The 16,759-nt window shown below is 42.6% G+C and overlaps 1 protein-coding gene across 1 annotated transcript in view; it reads right to left on the bottom strand.

Annotated features, from left to right (window-relative positions):
- Positions 1-16,759, bottom strand: part of FRMPD4 (FERM and PDZ domain containing 4) — a 319,295-nt gene that overhangs the window by 104,682 nt on the left and 197,854 nt on the right. Inside the window, exon 4 of the mRNA XM_075539161.1 lies at positions 8,703-8,805. Coding sequence (XP_075395276.1) covers positions 8,703-8,805 — 103 coding nt within the window. The remainder of the gene's footprint in view (positions 1-8,702; positions 8,806-16,759) is intronic.

Below are 16,759 nucleotides of genomic sequence, written 5' to 3'. Positions count from 1 at the left end.
AAACAACTTTGAGGTTTGGATACATGATAGCAGACGGATGACTTACCTGATGGGAAGGCACAGGGACATTGTCTAATATATGCACTTGGTCATTAGTGAGAAATGCATTATTTAAAAATTCTGGTTGAAGGAGATTAAAGGTATTGATTCTAATAAGCGCTCCACAGCCAGCAGCCCTTCAGCTTGGTGAATTACACCGTGTCAGTGGACTTAGATTTCTTTGCTTAAAATAAAGGGCCGGGTTACTTTGATAAGCTAAACATACAGCCTTGGAATTAAAAGGGAGTAAGGTTTAGGATCAGACCTTTTCCATCAAAGTAGCATCTGGCGCATATGGAGTTTTATTGCTGGCAAACTTTGTACAAATTGGACATGACCGCCTGCATTCCAACATGGGGGTTTGTCCGCTTTGTGGCTAGCCAATGTGACCGGCTCATCGTGGTTGAGTCGATAAGCTACCCAAAGGCTGGCCTTTGCATGTTGATTCCTGTGTATGCCATCCCTGACTCCATAGTCCGCAGAGTTGTTTGGGTGTTACTTCTGATTCATGCCCAGCTTGGGTATGACTGAGTACAACCTTGCTCAGCCTTGCACCCTGTGCCATCTTCAGAACTGGTGATATGTTTGGGGTCACTATTGTGACTATTGTGTTCCATCCATTTCACCGGGGGTCCCATCACATTAAATGACCTTCTATTTGCCAAACATGGTTTGTCCTTTTCTAGCTTTTAGTCTTCCTTACATACTTCCTTTTTGGCCTTTCTATAGGTACACAATTCATCATCCAATTAAATTGTATAATTATTACCATAATCATTTTGAGAACATTTTATTATTTACCCCCTGCATGATTAAATCACCTTTAAAATGACTTGTGTAATCATATTCCATTCTAATGCTCCCTCCCACTCCTGCCTTCATTATTTACTCCTGAGATCCTCTTACCCTCCCCATCTCCTCCCAGGCACCCTACCCATATTCCGTAAATACCCTTGCATTAGTCATTATCTCTGTGGATCCATTTCTTCTGTGCTTCACAGAATTGTAAACCCCAGAAAAACAATAAAGCACAAAAACAAAATAACATGGTAAGGATAAAACAATAATAAGATAAAAATAAAAACAATGAGTAAGAAAGAAAGGACTACCATCAATATTTAAAAAGCCAGGGAAAAAATTTCTGTCATGGAAGATGCAAGAGATTCTTACACCTAGAACATACTCAAGTTGAGTCTAGAGAGAGGTCAATTGACCAACTATCCAGTTTTGTCCAGCATAATCAGGATTACAATTATCTTCGTTTGATAATCAGGCTGTTTTAGACCTTTGCTGTGGTTAAAGGGGATCTACCAGTGGCTTAATCTGACTAGAAACTCTGCAGATGGGTTTTGGACTCCCACTGTCCTGCACAGCCTCCCACAAATTGGGTGTTCACAATTTTAGCTCTGATACTTTTCCCTTCATTATATTTGAATTTTGGTATGGCCATTGGATCACCCATGCTGACATGCTTCTTCCATGCAGAATTAGTTGACTCCTCACTTAGATGGCTGCTTGTTTGACTATGAGCCTTTAAGAGTCAGACACTATTCTGCTTGATAGCAGGGCACTATCTGCTCTCTTCACCACACTTTGCTGTAGCACCTTTATCTTCAGTGATCATTTCATGACGATGAGGATCAAGCTCAGTCATGTTATCAGAATTAACTGTTCTTGCATTGGTGCTAGAGTTAAATAGGAGCCCAGAATCCATCTTGTCCCTGGAATATAAACAACTGAAGCTTACTTTGATGGTCATATTATAACAAAATCAAACTCCCATAGGACTACCTACACCGTCACCAGCAACCAACCAACCAGCAAACAAAGAACAAAACAAAAATTAAAAAGAGAAAAACAAGCTAAAGCAGGGGGAAAATGAACCTCTATAAAAAAATGTACAACATTGTCAACCACATCCCTCAGGTATAAGGTGATTGCACTGATGACATCAATGTTCCGAATGGCACAGCCCTCCAAACGCTGTCGGTATGAGGCTTGTATACAAATACATATCCACCTTGAGCCGTAGCCCATGAGTTGTTGCCCTACACAATTTGATATCCCACTCTATAGAGCTCTGCTTGCCCTAAGCACAGGGCTTGGTGCCAAGGGAAGCTATTAGTATTTCTTCATGAGGTGTCCAAAATAAGTGAGTTAAAATCACCACAACTTTGCTTCTAAGGAGCATTTTTCTTTGCATTTCTCTGAAGACTGATTTGTTCATTCGTCTGACCATCCACAGTATATTCAATATTTGTCACCAACACAAGAATTTGAACACATTGATTCTTCCTCTGTTTTCTTATCATGTTCTTCAGCTTTCCCATGCATCTGAAGAGACCAGGACTGGGAGTAGCATACTTAAGTCACCCAAGTGACATCTTTGCTTTTGAAAACTTTAAAGAGTATTTTGCAGATCTGCCTAACACCTCATTTGAGGTTGATCGCTGTCTCTATGGGCAATGATTGTTGATCCAAGTAGAACGACACCATTGACGACTTTAATTTCTTTTTTATTTGTCATAACGTTGGTCAATCTAGTGAGAATGATCATTCAGGTGGAACCCAAACTGAATGTTGGAGTCTTTGACCTTCATCAGTAAGTGCTTCCAGTGGCCTTCATCTTCCGCACACCTGCAGACGGTTCATGAGTCTCTCTCCCATGCTGAAGCCATGTGCCATGTTCTTATTTATATCTTCCAGTTTCTCAGCTTATTTGCACAGCATACAGGATGAATACGTATGGCTCAATGGATCCAATGGTACTGCCCACCGTTTACCTTGAAACATGTACCATGACCTTGTTTTGTTCTAACCACTGCCTCTTGAACCACCTGCCGGCTCCACGTGCACACAATGAAGGGTTCCCGAACTCCCATTCTTTGTCACGTTAGCCCTAATTTCTGATCCAACTCACACAGTTGAAAGTCTTTGCAAAGTCTAGTCAGTACAGTAAACACCTCTCTGGTGTTCTCTATGTTCAACTAAGTTCCACCTAACATCAACTATGAAATCCCTTGCTCCATGTCACAAAGTGTTTATTGGTTTAAATTCTCTTTAAAAAATTCTTAGCTTCCAGCCCATATAAAACAGATGTTGGGCAGCTTTTGGATCAGGAGCCAGCCTTTCCCAAACCCTTTTCTAATTGGTTCATTTAGTTAAAAAGCTCCACTACGTTACCAAGTGTTACAGAGCCATTTTCCTTCCATAATTCATTGATCCAGAAGCAAAAAGAAAATCTTCCTTGGAAAACAATATTTCTAAGTGCCCTGGTGGGATAGCTAAGCTATGAGAGTATTTTTAGAGAGTTTTTCTACGTCTCTCTTCTGAAGCAGGCAATTTGGTCACAGGAAATCCAAACACAGATATTTGATTTCCTCTATCCTTCTCCAAGCACAAAAATCAATAGGACTGATCATGGAGGCGTGCGCCAAGGGGAAAACAATGTTTTCATGTGACTTCTGTCATTGCGCCCAAGTATGGCATTCAGATGCAAGCAGATGTGAGGGTCCACACCTGCCTAGATGAAGGTATATCCCTATTTTTACCCGAAAAGTTTGTTGGCACATAATTTACGTATCATACAATTGAGTAGTTCCAGCATTCAATCATATCAAGGGGAATTTTACGATCGCCACTACATCTATTTTAGTACACCCCCTAGTCCATGGTGAAATCACCTTCAATATGAGTTGCGCAATCACAATCATTTCTAGTGCTCCTCCCCTCCTTGCCTCACTATCCACTCCGGAAATCCCCTTTCCTTCCCATCGCCCATTGCCCACCTCTGCATCCCCTATAACATCTTGCATCAACCACAATCATTATACATCCACTCCTGTGCTTCACTGATGGTAATCCCAACAGAAAACAATGAAAAGCAAATTGCACTAAGGTGGTAAGAATAAGATCAGATTAGTATAAAGGCAAACATAGAAATAATTCATGAAAGGGAGAAGACGCCATCAACAGTCAAAAAGCCAAGGAAGAAATTTCTGTCGTGGAAGAGCTGAGAGATACTTGCACTCAGAACAAATTCAGATCATGTCTTTAGGGAGGTCAACTGGGGGAGTACTGTGTTCGATGCAGCATAATCAAGATTACAATGGTTTCTGCCTGATAGTAAGGCTGTTCGGGACTCTTGCCTGTGGCTAGAGCAAATCTGCCAGCAGGTTAATCTGACTAGAAAATCTGCAGATAGATTTTGGGCTCCAACTCTCCTCCATAGCCTTCCATAAATTAGGTGTTCATAATTCTAGCCCTCATATTTTCTTCTTCACCATATTTGAATTTTGTAATTATCATCTATGGATCACACAAAGTGGTGTGCTTTGTCTGTGTGGACTTCGTTGACTCCTCGCTCATATGACTACTTGTTTGAACACAAGCCTTTAATACCCCAGACACTATACAGATTGATAGCCGGGCACCATCTACTTTCTTCACTACATTATGCTGTGGCACCCTTATTTTCAGGGATCATTTCATGAAGGTGAATATAGAGCAGAGTCGTGATATGAGAATTAATTTTTCTTAAGTTCGAGCTAGGATTTAGTGCAACGACACCTAGGTGAATTCTCAGGGAGAAGCAATTCCACATGACAACATTCCAACTCCCTTGCAAGGGCTTTAAATACAGGTGGCTTCAGATGCGTGTATTCCTGGTTCACAGGAACATTTTGAGCACTCCCAGGATTTGTCTCAAGTGCAGGGTAAATACGATACAAGTCCTGGTGCCACTCATTTGTCAGAGGCTCCTTTGGAGGTTTGGAAGCCCTATGAAATTCAACTTTCCCAGTCACCGGCAAATGTTCAACTGCATTTGGCCCAAACTAAAGTGGTGGTTAGGGGAGTCCTTGGGTCGTGCTCAAGGTTCACCTGCTCAGCTATTGCTGGAAAGTTTCGAGGTTTGAGTCCATCGGAGGTGCCTTGAAAGAAAAGCCTGGTCATTTACATCTTTCTGGAAACCAAGCCACTGAAAACCATATGAGCAGGGAGCCTCGCCATGAGTGGAGGCTGACTACACAACTGGTGTTTGGGTTTTTAAAGCAGTACAAGCAGCTATCCTCTGAGAGGGGTGGATAGTTTTCCCAGGATGGGGACCTTTCAATGTGAAACTGGGACAGTCCCACGCAAACCCAGAAAACTGGTTACTATTCTAAAAGAGTATTTTCCCCGAAGTGGGCAATACTCCGCCTGGGGAACACTGGGCTGATCCAAGGGTGCTACCAAAAGCACGCTACTTGATCCTGGATTGTGAGCTACAGTAAACAAGTTTTTAATTGCCAGGGAGGGCTGAGTGCATTTCTTTCTGAAAAGGGGCAGTAGGCCAAATAAGATGGGGAACCTAGGTTCTAAAATGAGCCCCCCTGTTTCCAGTTCTGTCTTCCTACCTTCACTTTCTCCCTTGGACGCTTTGAAGAGGAAGCTGGTCTGAAGCGAGAGAGAGAAACTGTGTCCTGAAAAGTCTTAATTTTGTTCCATATTTGTATCCTGTGTCTCCAGGAGTTTTGAGTGTGGTCCCTTTCAGAGGAGTTGGTAGCGGTGGGTGGGGCTTTCTAGTTCTGGACTCAAGATCACAGAAACTGATGGACACATGGACCATCTGTCCATGGAACTCATTGTTTCCATGCATCAATTCATCTTCCGTCTTTCTTAGTCAATGTCCAACTTTCACATGCATATGAGGCAATTGTAAATACCATGGCTTGGGTCAAGTGCACCTTAGTCCTCAAAGTAACAATCTTGCTCTTCAATGCTTTAAGAAGTCTGGTGCAGTAGTTTTATGCAATGTAATGTTTTATTTGAGCTCTTGACTGCTGCTTCCATGAGCATTGACTGTGGATCCCAGCAAGAAGAAATCCTTGACCACTTCCATCTTTTCCCCATTTATCATCATGTTACTCATCGGTCCATTTGTGAGGATTTGGGCCTTCTTGACATTGAGTTGTGATCCACAGTGAACACTACAACCCTTGGTAGTTGTCATCAAGTGCTTAAAGTTTTCCTCACTTCCAGCAAGCAAGACTGTGGTATCTGCATATTGCAGGTTGTCAATGAACCTTCCTCCAATCCTGATGCCACATTCTTCTTCACATGATCCAGCTTCTCTGATGACTTGCTCAGCATACAGATTGAATAAGTATGCAGAGAGGCTATAACCCTGACACACACCTTTCTTCATTTTAAACCATGCAGTGTTTTCTTATCCTGGTCATACGACTGACTGCCTCTTGATCATGTGAAAGTTCCACAGGAGTACAATGAAGTGTTCTGGAATTTCCATTCTTCTCTAGGCTTTCCGTAGTATATCATCATTATTGAATTTGTGTGTATAACCATATTTACGGCTGTTGCCTTAAACTCCTGTTGTCTTAGACTCCTACCAGTGTCTGCCCCTGCCTCCATCATTTGTGTGTGTGTGTGTATGTGTGTTTGCTCTTATTGAATACTGTTTTTCCCTTTATCCAAGATCATTCATGTTTACTTTCTGGCTAGTAATTTACCATCCCTTCCCCTCCCACCAGAGAATGCTACTTTAAGTGTGAACACCATTTTCCTGACTTTTTATAACAGTGGTCTCATACGATAGTTGTCAGCGTAATGTGCTCCAGGATCATCCGTATAAGGTGTTTTTCTAGAGTCAAAGTCATTCTTTAAGGTTGCATGTTGTTCCACTGTGTATGTAGCAAACTATCGACCCATTCTTCCATGGATGGGTATTTAAGATATTCCCATCTTTTTCTCTATTGGGCTAATAGTGCTTCGACGAACATGGATGTGCACGTATCTATCCGTGTCCTGGTTGTTATTTCTCTAGGATAGAGCCCAAGTAAAGGGATTGCTGGATGATATAATAGTTCTATTTCTAACTTTTTAAGGAATTTCCACACCATTTTCCACCATGGTTACAACATTTAGCAGTCCCATCGGGTACGCATGAAAGTCCCAGTCTCTCCACAGCTCCACCAGTCACATCTCTATCAACCCTCAATCCACTTTGGTACAAGTCAATGCAGTCATCAAAAACACCAAGCTTCATCGGAAAACCTTTGAAAGTATTCTTTTTACCCTAAATTCACTGTGGAGGTGTAGCTTCAGTGGCTTCAAAGAGGATTCCCGATGACCTCTTTAACATCCTATGAAGTACATTTTCTGGTTGTGTTGGGCAGGGTTCTCTAGAGAAATTAAACCAGGACACTTATGATTTTATATATGTGTAAGAGGTTAGGTGTATACAGTGAGAAGGAACATAACAGCTAATTAGTCCACACAACAATATAGAGGGTTCAGTTCAACTCACTTCTGAGGAACAGTTGATCTACTGGAAGTCCTTCAAGTTACATGGGCTTCCGGGTCCAAGGTCAAGTAAGCAGACAGCAGCGTCCTCCCTGGGGCAAGGCAAGCAGAGCCTGCCCACAGGCAGCAGGCAGCTGAGTGGGCCACCAAAAGTAAGTAGCTCAGGAGTTTAGCAATGCAAGGCGACGGAATCCATGAGCTTTGAGTTCAAGTGATGTACGCACCAGCAGCAAGGCAAAGCAGGTCTTGAAGGAGCCTCAAGTTCCACTGACACGATCCATGGGTTGGCCTGGCCCACAGGTGGTGTAGCTCATGGGTTGAGGCAGAGAACTAGCTAAAGCAGTAGCACGCACACTCCAGCACCCTCTGATCACCAGAGAGCAAGAGAGAGAGGGGAGGGCCTTGCAGAACTATTCATGTTTTGCCCTCCAATCATGCTGCAACCTAATAAAACGCACATGTTCCTATTGGCCAGTTTGGCCCAATAAACCTAGCTATCACACTGGTGTAGCAACAACAATGCCACAGATAAATGTATATACACCCTTGATGAAATACAGCCTATAAACCAATCCCATTTTCAAAGGTTCTGGTTTGGAGGAGTCATAAAAATTATGAGCAGACATAACACAGGAAATCCAGAACAGAAAATTCCCTCCAGGACCAATAAGGAGAGCACCAATCCAAGGAGGGTAAAGGAAATGGCCAGGGGGAGGACGGGGGAACTGATCACAATAATCGACATATAGCCCCCCTCCCAGGAGGCTGGAGAGAAGAAAAATGGGTGAAAGGAGATAGTGGTCGGTGTAAGACATGGAAAAAAGAGAATAATTTATAAATTATCAAGGGGACATGGGGGAGGGTAGAAAACAAGTGAGGCACTGATAACAAGGGCTCAAGTAGAAAGAAAATGTTATGAAAAAAGATAACAACATATATACAGATGTGTTTGACACAATGGATATATGTATGCATTGTGAAAAGAGCTGTATGAGGCCCCAATTAACAAAAAAAGAATGATGGCAACATATGTACAGATATGCTTGATATAATTGATGTATAGATTGTTACAAGAGCTGTAAGAGTCCCCAATAAAAAGATCTTTTAATAAAAAAATTATAGGCAGAAACGTATGCACTCTGAATGTTACCATGGATTGGACAAGTAGGCGGTTTGTGTTTCCATAGCTTGTGTCATATACATTGTGTGGTCTGCAACAGCAAGCCATTCCATGACGCCTATATGTAAGTTTGTATTTCAGCCCGAAATTGGCTCACTGGAAACCCCCTCTGCTGGATGAGGCTTCAGAGCTGGGAAGCAACCCTGGTGGTAGCACACAGACAGGTGAAGGAGGCACCTACCTGACCAGGTCGATGACCCGCTCCCTGGGTGCAGCGCTGACTGGTTCATCATTAATCATCACAATCTGATCTCCCGGGATCAACTTTCCTTCAGAGGGACCACCTGGAGACAAATGAAAGTAAAGCAGGAGTGAGAAGGCCATTGTTACCTTATCCATAGACTCCTCTCCAGATGAATTGTCGCTCATGGTGAGCAAATGGTGCTAATGGCAAAAACATAGCTTAGTTCTGCCTGCGTGTTCTCTGCCTGGTCCTTGTCAACCCTGGTTGCCCATCAGAAAGAACTGGGAAGCTTTGCAAAATGTATTTTTAAACTATTTTTGTTGAAGTTCTACATATGCCCATCCAACAAGTTTTATATGTACATTCTGTGACATGGAGGGTGTCCTTCAAGTTCTTCAACCAATCTCACCGTCCTTTTCCAGCTGTTGTCCCACTGTGAATATGAACTTCCTGTTTAATCTTTTGTGTTGCTGGTGCCAATTTGATCCTACATAGATAGTTCTTTAAAAGAGCACATGCAAATGGCCAAACTACCTAAAACAAGGCTAAAAAAGCACAAGCTACATTATTGTTTGATTGATGTATGTTGGACCTTCAATTAAGTCAATAAGGCAGACTGAAGAAGAATCAATGACATTGAAGGACAAAGATGTCATTTGAAGAGTATGGTGTGCCTGACCAAATGATGGTATTTTCAATCCCCACTGATGCGTGAGAAAGTTGGACATTCCAATAGGGAAGTGAGGAAGAATGGATGTGTTTGAATTATGGTCCTGGCGAAGAATATGTAAAGTACCTCGGAGTGCCAGAAGAACAAACTAATCTGTTTCGGAAGAAGTACAGCCAGAATGCTCTTGAGAAGGGAGGATGGTCTGATGTGTCAAGGACTTTGGACATGTTGTCAGGAGAGACAAATCCTTGGTAAATCGTGCTTGGTAAATTAGCCAGGCAGCAAAAAAGAGGAAGGCCCTCCACGAGATCCATGGCCACAGAGACGGCCACCATGGGCTCACACAGAACCAGGATGGCGCGGGACTGGCTGGGTTCTGTTCTGTTGTGCATGGGTCACTACGAATTGGAACCCACTTGACAGTACCTAGCAGCAACAACAAAGTGTTTGGTTTTAAGAAAGCTTTAGGGGGTATTTTTGGTTTAAAGTTTAAAGATTATATCAGGGCAATCCTTTTTGAGACTGGGGTGTTCAAAGAGCATCAATAGCTCCAAGTCTAGATTTTGAGAATTTGAACTTCTATTTTGCTTTCCACCAACACTCACTTTACCCCAAGATTCTTTTACAGTTTACAGAAGGCCGTGGAGGACAATGAACACCCCAAATCCATTTTCAGAGTCCCCACATGGAGAACCCCTTCTGACCATTGAACTTGCTATGAGACAGAGTACACAGGAAAATGGATAAAGGCAGATGTTATTGTTGTTCGGTGTCATTGACCCAGTTCCTATTCATGGTCACCCTAGGCACATCAGAACCAAACCCTGCTTGGTCCTGTGCCATGCTGACCATTACCAATATGCGCGAGCCCACTGCTGCAGCCATTGTGTCAATCCATTTTGTTGAGGCCCTTCTTTTGTCGCTGCCCCTCTCCTTTTGCAAACACAATGTCCTTCTCCAGGAACCGCTCTCTCCTGACAACACAGTCAAAGAATGTAAGAGGACGTTATTTTTTCATCCTTGCTTCTAAGGGTCACTATGGTCATACTTCCCCCAAGAGAGATTTCTTGTTCCTTTTGGCAGCCCATGGTACTTGCAATATGCTTCTCCAGCACCACAATTCAAATGCATTGATTCTTCTTCCATCTTCCTTATTCAATGCCCAACTTTCCCAGGCAGATGAAATCATTGAAAATACAATGGCTTGGGGCAGGCCCAGTCCTCAAGGCAGATGTAGTTCGGTTATAATTTTGTACATGATCATTTGTTATCCCTTTTGACCCATTTTAAATTTGTTCTGATTTTTTATTATTTTCTGCTGTTGAGTGAGGTTTTCTCAGTTTTATTATTGTTGTTGGAGTGTTTGGGGTTTTTGGTAGTTTTATAACAATATTTTGATCTACACTATAGGTAAATCTATAGAGACAATAAGTGAATTATTAGTTTCTTTTTAATCAGCATTTATTTGAGGGTGGGAACCAAGTATCAACTTTTTTTTCTAAAAGTTCACGGGCAAGGTTACTTACTTACTCCATAAATACTCCAAAGTTATTTACTCCATAAATAGCCTAGCAAATTCTCCAACTCTACCATTTGTGATTTGCCAGGGGATCTTCAGAAAAAGCAGATTCTGATTCAGTAGGTTGAATTTTGGTAAGAATAAGTTATTGCATCTCCCCCCACCACCCCCAGCCCCAACAACAATTAAACAGGAGGCACAATGCCTAGTGGGCCTCTTAGGATTTTGGAGGCAACATATCCCTCATTTGGGCATTCTACTTCGACCTATTCATCAAGTGACATAAAAGTTCTCCAATTTTGATTGGGGGCCCAGAACAAGAAAAGGCTCTGCAACAGGTTCAGGCTGCCGTGGCAGCTGCTTTGCCAATAGGACCATACGATCCTGCTGACCCGGTGGTGCTAGACAGAGAGATGCAGTGTGGAGTCTTTGGCAGGCACCTAGTGGTGAATCATAGTGTAGACCCTTGGGATTTTGGCATCCTCTGCAGACAGCTACTCCCACTTTGAAAAACAGCTGTTGGCCGGTTACTGGGCCTTAGTGGAGACTGAATGCCTCAGCATGGGTCACCAAGCCACCACGAGGCCTAAGCTGCCCATCATGAACTGGGTATTATCTGATCCACAGAATCATAATGCTGGATGTGCACAGCAACACTCTGTTGTTAAATAGACCTGAAGGTACAAGTAAGCTGCATGAAGAAGTGACACAATTGCCCACAGTCTCCACTCCTGTCACACTACCTTCCTTCTCTCGGTCTGCACCCATAACCTCCTCGGGATTGCCTTAAGATAAGTTGACTGAGGAACAGAAAATTCGTGCTCAGTTTGCCGATGGCTCTGCATGATATGCAAGTGCCACTCGTAAGTGGACAGCAGCAGCACTACACCCCATTTCTGGGATCTCCCTGAAGAACAGTGGTGAAGGGAAATCCTCCTAATGGCAGAATTTTGAGCAGTGCATCTGGCCGTTCAGTTTGCCTGGGAGGAGAAACAGCCAGATGTGATTGTATACTGATTCATGGTCTGTGGCTAATGGCTTGGCTGGATGGTCAGGCAATTGGAAGGAATATGATTGGAAAATTGGTGACAAGAAGGTATGGGGAAGAGATATGTGGCTAGACCTCTCTGAATGGACCAAGACAGTAAAGGTAATTGTATCTCATGTGAACACTCACCAAAGGGTTCTGAAGAGGAAGACTTTACAATCGAGAGGATGAAATGACATGCACTGTGGAGACTGGTCCTCCTTTTTCCTCTGCCATTCCTGTCACTGCCCAATGGATACATGAACAAAATGGACATGGTGGCAGGGATGGAGGTTATGCATGGTTGTAGCAATAAGGACTTCCACTCACCAAGGCTGACTTGGCTACTACCACTGCTGAGTGCCCCATCTTCCAGCAGCAGAAGCCAACATTGAGTCCAAGAGATGGGGCCATTCCTCGGGGAGATCAACCAGCAACCTGTTGGCAGGTTGATTACATAGGTCTACTTCCGTCATGGAGGGGACAGCATTTTGTTCTTACTGGAACAGACACCTACTCTGGATATAGTTTTGCCTTCCCTGCACGTGATGCTTCTGCCAAAACTACCATTTGTGGACTTACAGAATGCCTCATCCACTGGCATGGCATTGCACACAGCATTGCTTCAGATCAAGGAACTCACTTCACAGCAAATGCAGTGCAGCAATGGGCCCATTCCCATGGAATCCACTGGTAGTATCATGTTCCTCCCTGGAGGCGGAGCACACATACACTCTCTGCTTCACATTCCTGATGACAAGTCAGATGGAGCTACACTGATAGAGCCAGAGTCCTGGAGCTGGAGGAGTCATGTAGAGACCTATGCCAGGGCTGAGATGCTGCCACTGACACTGGATTCCCAAGATTTTCCATCCACTGGCCTGTGATCTTCTAACATTCGGCCACATTGCAAGGGTTTTGTGAGTCGGAAAAGGACTTTATACATTGGTATTGGACATATTGGCTAATATGGGACTTATGGACTTGATCTGGACTGCTCTGGGATGTTTATACACCTATGAGTGTCTATGAATTGGTTTCTCTATTCAATCCAAACTCACACACCCTAGATTCTGTATTTCTATTAGGTTTCCAGGTGATGCTGACCCCACTTTAAGTAGCAAGGCTCCTTAAGAAGAAGAAGATAGCTTAAGCAGGTGGCCAATCAGCTGTGTTGATGCTGGACAGAAATGCTGAAAATACCTGAGCACAACTGTATTTAGATTAAGTTGGTTATTTAGTCAACCCAGTGAGGGAGACCCCATGATGTAAGGAACCAAAAGACATCTCAGTAAGAGCGTGTTGACCAGTTGGTATTCAGTCCATTCCAACTCACGGTGACCCCATGTGTGTCAGAGTAGAACTGTACTCCACAGGGTTTTGAATAGCTGATTTTTTAAAAAGTCTTTCTTCTGAGGCACTTCTGAGTGGATGTGAACTTCCAAATCTTCAGTATGCAGTGGAATGTGCCTTACTCAAGAAGGAGCAGTCACTCCTATCAATCAAGAAAGAGACATGCTCGACTGTTTGTGGGGCTCGGATGGTGCTCAGGTGCTTTGGTCTGGCCCAGATAGGATTCCAAATCAGTTTTGCTTTGTTTTCACTCCATCAAAGTTACATAGTGGCCTCATCTGATGCTGGCAGGTTGTGAACTTGCTCATGTTCAAGAAGAGGCTGCCAAGACTCAGCTAGTTTACCAATGTCAGGAGCTGGGCCCTCACAGATTCCTAGTGGCAGTTCTTTTCCATGAAGAAGGTTGTTGTTGTCATTTATCTTCAAGTTGGCTTCCAACTCATAGCAAACCCAGGCACCATGGGATTGGCCCTTTGTGATTCACAGGGTTTCCAATGGCTAATTTTTGGGAGTCGATCACCAGGACTTACTTCTTAGTCCGGAAGCTCCACAGAAACCTGTGCAACATCATAACAAGATGCCAGCCACCACTAACAGATGGGTGGTAACTGTGCATGAGGTGCATTGGCCAGCGATCAAAGGTAGCTCTCTCGCATGGAAGCAGAGAATGTTCTACTATCAAACCACAGTCGCTTTCCGACGAGAAAGGAGGGAACAGTGAATTGTGTGCTTGTAGTGCAGCAGGCACTGACTGGGCTAAATGCTTTGCTAACCGGACCTCGGTGAGTACCATTGCCCTTTTCATACGAGGAGACTACTGAGGATCACACAGGTTAAGGGATTGGCTTGATGGGGCAGGACTGCATCTCAGTTCTGTCTGTTGAGTCTTCCAAGTGCAGAATAGTCAGTCAATATCTCTTTTGAACTTGCTTCCCAAATTCAGACTGGTCACTGCTGCGTCTCTTGGCACATAAACTTAAATCCACATCTGCGTGAGCCACACATTGAAATAAAACTGACAAACAAATATTCTGATTATCTGGGTTACCTTTCCATCCCTAGATATGTACATGTGCCTGCCTAATGTCGATAAGATGTGCTATAATTTCAACTTCATTTCTAGGTATTGCCATTGGGTGGCACATGCAACTGAAATGTCATCTTTCCAGTATTATCACTGTGATTTTATTTAGTAATCAAAATGAACACTTCATGCTGGGAATATGGAACTGAAAGGGATTCAGTTCTATACCTATCCAGTCAGACAACGTGCCACTCAGGCTGTTGCAAACACTTATTTTATTTTATTTCAGGGGAATAGGAGGCTGGGGAACACCCTAAAATGTCCTCATCTCACTGATAAAAGAATTTCATTGCACAGATATGTAATTAACACATAAACAAGTCTTAAAATCATGTGGGGCACGAGGAACCTTGCTGGCAGTAGTGGTTGCATGGAGTGCTAACCACAATGTCAGCAGTTTGAAACCACCAGCCACAACTAGGGAGAACTTTTTACTCCTGTCATGAGTTACAGTCTCAGATATGCACAGGGGTAGTCCGAACCTGTCCTATAGGGTCGCTATGAGTTGGCATGGACTTCTATGAGTTTGGTTCAGTATTGGTTTGGGTGCAAGCAGTTACTCAAAATCAGAGAAGTCAATGCATAGGAATCAAAGGCTGGTCAAATAGAGAATTATTTTCAAAGCCACTGGTTGATGGATATTAACCAGTCTGATAAAAAACTACGCAAAACCTAATAGGACCAAGTCATACATTTGTCATTTGCTATTTAATCAAAACAATTTGAGTCCAGATTTGTAGAGGAAGTGACACACAGTTCCTTCCAGAATATGAAACAGTGGCATACTACGGGGAATGAGTTGGTGCCCTTGATTCTGAAAACTGGGTTGTCTAGTGTAGAAAATTGGGTCACGCCACCAAAATCGCTTGGGATTTAAGTAGAGTTATTTTTATGATTGAAATCATTTATTTGACCAACATTTTCACCCATAAAAATGACAAGAAACAACATTCTTTGACCTCTATTATCACTTTTTTCAACTTTTTTCAATATTGTCTAACAGTAGGTTTTTGAACTTCAGAGAGTCAAGGGAAAGGAATTTTTTTTAGAAAAAGAGGCTGAAGGAACAGCAAGACAATACAATAAAATGTAAAACAAGATTTGAATCTCCTAGAAACCCTGAGGAGTACACACACAGTGGAGACTCTCATATCCAGGGATTTGAATATATCCCAACATTACTGAACACTATGCCAAATATGAGCCTATTCACACACACCATACCTATATATAATATATTATATATGACATAAAATAAAATAGAGTTGTGTATGCATATCTACATAGGCACAAATTATGTCTAATAAACATATGATCTCTGTATACATTAATAATGGTTATCTTTTGGTCATAGGAGATCAAGTGAGATTATATATATTATATATATATAAAAATCTCATACACAAAAGGGGACTTCAGTAAGCTCTTTGAAAAATTCAACTAATTTTTCCCACTATTTTAAATTACATTTTTTCATGAACTTTTTGAAGTCTCCTTAGTGGTTGTACATCGGACTGCTAATCACAAGGCCAGGAGTTTGAAACCACCAGCCGCTCTGCATGAGAAGGACGAAGCTTTCTACTCTCATAAAGAGTTGGTCTCAGAAACCCACAGGGGCAGTTTTACCCTGTCTAACAGAGTTGCTATGAGTCGGAATTAATTTGGTGGCAGTGATTTTGAGTTTGGTTTGGTGTATGTATGCACATACAAATACACACACTCACACACACGCCTCTCTTTATTTTGGACACATAGGGACCAGTCTCCAGGAAAGGACATGCTTGGTAAAGGAGAAGGTTATCAGAAAAGTGGAAGACCCTTTGGCGACATGGATCCACATAGCGGGTACAACAATGGACTCAAACAGAACCATGGTGCGTGTGTTGCAGGATCCGAGAGCATTTTGTTTAGTTGTACACAGAGTCGCTGTGAGTCAGAACTGACTCAATGTCACCTAACAACAAAGAAAACATACCAACTGCATTGTTGACATTTTACTTTGCCTTCTACAAAACACATAAATGATTATTATCTTAAAAGGCAAGAAACCTATTATATTTTAAGAATGAGGTTTTCAGTTGCATTAACCTTGGCAAGTCCACACAGAGAAATAAAATACTCTTTCCGTGTGTTGAAATAAAGAGCTCCCGCACGTTCAGTAGGAAAAGTTGCGTTGTAAGAAACAGATACATGGAAGGAGGAAACGTTCCTCCAAGTTCAAGTCCAGAACAGTTGCTCGCATTTGTGATGGTGCTTGCTGTGGAAGCATATTATACAGAACAAGTGAGATAAAAATTTTCGATTAAAAATTGACTTTAAACATCTACACAAGTTCCCTAGTTGACTTTCATTTCCCTTAACTGATGCACTCAACTGGCCCAATAGGTTAGCACTTACTACT

Source organism: Tenrec ecaudatus, chromosome X (genome assembly GCF_050624435.1).
Source record: "Tenrec ecaudatus isolate mTenEca1 chromosome X, mTenEca1.hap1, whole genome shotgun sequence".
Lineage (NCBI taxonomy): Eukaryota > Metazoa > Chordata > Mammalia > Afrosoricida > Tenrecidae > Tenrec > Tenrec ecaudatus.
Note: the sequence above shows the minus strand (reverse complement) of the source record. Positions and strands in the feature narration are given on the sequence as shown.